This window comes from Phaethon lepturus, unplaced genomic scaffold (assembly GCF_000687285.1).
Source record: "Phaethon lepturus isolate BGI_N335 unplaced genomic scaffold, ASM68728v1 scaffold12142, whole genome shotgun sequence".
Classification (NCBI taxonomy): domain Eukaryota; kingdom Metazoa; phylum Chordata; class Aves; order Phaethontiformes; family Phaethontidae; genus Phaethon; species Phaethon lepturus.
Genome location: NW_010525593.1, coordinates 1 through 4216, shown reverse-complemented (window position 1 = coordinate 4216; position 4216 = coordinate 1). Strand labels below are relative to the sequence as shown.

Below are 4216 nucleotides of genomic sequence, written 5' to 3'. Positions count from 1 at the left end.
CAATTCTTGTTGTGAAGGTCACGGTCTTGGTGGAAGCTGCAAGCAGAGAATTTATGGACATAAGGAAACGGAGGTGAAACCTTACTGTTCCTAAATGTGGCTCTGCAGAAGTCCAGGGCTCTGCAGGTTCATGCCGGAGGGGAACGTTACCCGTATGCGCTGGGGAGGAAGGTGGAAGGGTCTGACCTATCTCCTCCTGCTTGTTGGGTCTTCCCAGACGAGCCCTGGTGCTTTGAAAGGTGATTAGCTCAGAGACTGGACAGGCCATCCTGTGGTTGTGGTAATGGTGGGGATGGGCGGCTGTTGGCAGGTCCCACATCCACGGTGCTTGCTCAGAACGGTGGCTGACGGACACGGCGTAACTGTCCGCTGTGTCTTTAGGCACAGCTGGTGGTCTTCATCCGTCAGAAAAAAAAGGCAGCTGGGAGCTTCTGTCATGTCATGCAAGTATTTATGCTCTGCAAAAGGGAGCTTGGCTTATGCGTGTGCCCAGTTTTTGCAGCGGTTCCCATGTGAGCGTCTTGGTCGCCTTTAGTCCACGAAGAGACACAGCTTGGGAACGGAAGGATCTTCTCATCTTCTTTCTTCCCCCGAAATTCTCTCTTAGCCTCCCCTCCCTGTGGCCAGCACGGGCTTGCAGCACAGCCCGGTCATAGGGTTCAGCTACCCTGCTGTGGCTTTTCTGATGCCTAGATTTTGTCCGGTGAGATGTTTCCATGAGCCTGCCCAGTTTTGAGGCACGATCAGCTCGTCGAAGGGAAGGAGAGCAGCTGTGGGCAGCAACAACCGCACAGTCTGACTTCTCAATTTCGAGATTGCATCGGAGCTCTGTCAGATCAGCCAGATCGTTTTGTTGCAGCTAATTAGGTCTGTGGTAAGACTTGGAAGGATGGTTGGGTCATTCACGGGCCGGTAATGACCTCTGTGGCCAAACGAAATGTAACAGAGAGCAAATTGCAGGCTGGAGGGTGTCTGTGGTTTCTTCTAGCCCGGGTTGCGAGGAGATTTCGCCTCCCTCTACACAGCGTGGCAGAAACATCTGGTTACGCTGGCTGGTGATTCCCATGCGTTTGCGGATCAAAAGCACCGGGGCTTGGTGGCAAGCCACAGCGGGAAAGGGTTTTTGCCTTGAAATTGCAAGAATCACAGGATCATAGAACAGTTTGGGTGGGAAGGGACCTTTCAAGGTCATCTGTCTGCCCCCCCTGCCATGAGCACGGACATCTCCAACTCAAGCGGGTTGCTCAGAGCCCCGTCCGACCTGACCTGGGATGTGTCCAGGGATGGGGCATTGACCACCTCTCTGGGCAACCTGGGCCAGGGTTTCACCACTCTCCGTGTGAAAAATGTCTTCCCTATATCTCATCCAAATCTCCCCTCCTTTAGTTTACAACCGTTACCCCTTGTCCTGTCGCTACAGGCCCTGCTAAAAAGTCTGTCCCCATCTTTCTTCGAAGCCCTCTTTAAGTACGGGAAGGCTGCAATAAGGTCTCCCCGGAGGGAGGACAACATTTCTGGGGAGCAACGGGGGGAAGCCAAGCACGGCTGGGTCACCTGGATGGCAGGAGCCACAAGTTAAGCCGTTTCATTAAGGTTTTTTTTTTTTAATAGTTATTATTTTCTGACTGTGATGTAGGACCAAAGGTGGAGGCAGGAGGATGGATGGGACGGCATTGTTTTAAACTGCAACCTCTAGACCTCGAAAGGGTCCCCTCTAGGTATGGGAGCAGAGCACAGATGGTTCCAGCAGGTCGCTGGACCCCCATGTGGGGGTCTGCGCCTCGTGGGGAAAACTTACGGGATCCCCAGATCTGCAGGCAAGCTGGGAAAAACCTCAGGGGGTTTAGTTCAGCTGCCACGTTGTCCTGTCCGGCCTCTTACAAGCCAGAAGCGAAGGGGAGGACATGCCTTTGGGTGCTGACCCTTGTTCCTTGCTCGGTGGCAGCAGCCACGCGGGGGGTCCGGAACGGCGCTGGGGGAGAGCGTCTGGTGCGTCGTCAGGACTCGCCCGTGGAAACGTGGCCTGAAAGCACGTTGGCGTGGGGTCGTGCCAGGAGTATTTCAAACGGGGTTTGAGAAGTTGAGCTGCGATTTTGCTGGGAACAACTCACGGTAGCTCTGGCTGGGTGAGGTCCCGCTGACCTCCTCCATGCAAAGAGCTGGTCCCTGGGCCCAAGGGGAGGCGATGCTTCAGCCTCTCGTGCCCGGCGCCCCGTGGGCTCGGGTCACGGTGGTGGTATTCACAGCACCACGGCCGTCCCCGAAACATGGTGTCTTGTCTTCTACCGCTGTGAGCGCTTCATCTGAACTAACCAACGTGAGCGACGATCAGTTGCTGATGAGTCTGCTTTTGGTCACTCGTACAGTCATGATTTTGTTTTCTTTGGCCCCTCTAGATCGTCTCCAGCAAGAAAATAACACGGACTCTCCTTTTGGGGAACGGCAAGCCAGCTGGGAAAGGGACGATAACGGTACGGTTGCTCCTTTACGTTACCTACGGAGTGTGTAAAGGCGGTTAATAACCTGGTGCGCAATGCAGGACGTTCACCCGGGGCCCGGGGGGCTGGGGTTCAACCGATGAACATTCTTCATCGGTTGAGGGGCGATTCCTTTGCCAGCGATGGCTGGTTTTGTACGGGAGCTGTGCCGTAGCGACAACTCTCATAGCAGCGGCCACTGCGCCCGAGAGCAGTGGCCTTCCCACCACCGACCTCTTTAGTGATGTGTTTTTTTTTTTAAAAAATAAAAGAACAGACGAAATTTAGGTGCATCTCCCATCAGTTTTGGATCTCTCCCCTCTTACGGGTTTTGCGAGAGGCGCAGACGGGCAGCGAAGGCGCGGAAGGAAAGACCAGCAAGGAGTTAAACGTTGGTCAGGTTTAAAAGTGCTGGAAGGGTTTAAAAGCCCAGGACCCGGCTGCTGCAAGGGCATCTCCATCGCTGTTTGCTCCGGAGGCTTGGAAGATGCTGCCAGCTTGTCTCTCTTAGTTGCTGCAGTTAGTCTTGAAAACGCAAGAGGAAAAGCCGCGGAGGAGTTCACAAGCGGTGCCGGATGCCCTGTGCCATCCCTGAGGAGCCGGCTCTCGACTCCCTGTCCGACACTTGAGTGGGAAGTGCTGGACGAGGTGAAAAGTTTCCAGTCAAGTTCAAAGGTTACACGCTTTAAAAAGAAAAAAAAGGAAGGTCTCGATCTGTCACTAACGTGTCATTACAAAATCAAAGGGTCCGAGACGTCTACTTCATTTTGTACCATTGGGGCAATTTTCTGATCTGCTTTGGGTTTTGTTTTGTTTTTTTTTTTTTTTGCCCTGGCTTGGTGATGACAACAGGGTCATGGTGTGGCGGACACCTTTCCTCACCGCTTGGCACGGCACTGGAGCACAGGCCATGGACACCAACCAAGGAGCAAGCTTCTGCTTTGGACTCACTCATAAAAAACATGGAGTTTGGAGCCAAACCCTGCCTTCCTCATCCCCTTCTGTCTTGTCCAAGTATCCAGTTTCTTAACCGCGGTGCCAGAGGGCTGAATGCAACAGCAGAACCTCGGCTGGCTGGACGGGATCGCGTGGGGGTCCCTAGCTTTGAAGAGATGGGGAAAACCCCGAGGGGAGCCACTATGTTTGTAGAAGTCGATCCCAAGGTCTTTGCTGCTCACCTCTGGAGGCACAAGCGGTGGGGATGTTATTGTCCATGTTGGCCAAGAGAAGATGCCACCAGCAGCCTGCGGCAGCGTGGCGCAAGGACGTACCTGGCTTGCCTGCACGGTCTGGCTTTCACGTCGCCTCCAGCCAGCTCTAAAATGCTGGAGACCAACTGGACGCGCTTTCGTGGGGATCAGCAAAGGGCAAATTTCATCCGCTTCCCCACAGCTCCTCTTCCTCACACTGGTTTTGGTGCCCGTGCACGCCCGCCGAGGACTAGGCAGGGGAGGAAACCGACGCCGTGTCTTTGCAATAGGGAACTTCTGGCGTCGCGGCTGCGCGGGGCAGAGGGGGACATTGGGTTTTGCGTGCGATGGACACGTCTTCTGGGGACCAAAGGGCCGTGTCCTCCCTGGAAAGCCTGCTGGGGAGCTGCGGCTCGTCCCTTTGCCCGGCGGCCCAGGCGGATTCAAACGCTGCATCTCCGCCTCCTCCCCGCTCTCCGACGTGCCAGCAGCCTTCCGATCTGCGGAAAACCGTCCCCTCGGTTTCTGGGAGCCTTCCGAAAAGCCGTG

The 4216-nt window shown here is 55.1% G+C and overlaps 1 protein-coding gene across 1 annotated transcript in view; it reads left to right on the top strand.

Moving 5' to 3' along the window:
• The window catches only part of LOC104617476 (copine-2-like), a gene marked incomplete at its 3' end in the record, with an annotated part of 11571 nt that extends 9100 nt beyond the window's left edge, over positions 1 to 2471 (top strand). The window contains exon 3 of the mRNA XM_010282810.1: positions 2397 to 2471. Coding sequence (XP_010281112.1) covers positions 2397 to 2471 — 75 coding nt within the window. The remainder of the gene's footprint in view (positions 1 to 2396) is intronic.
• Positions 2472 to 4216: the final 1745 nt, after the last annotated feature.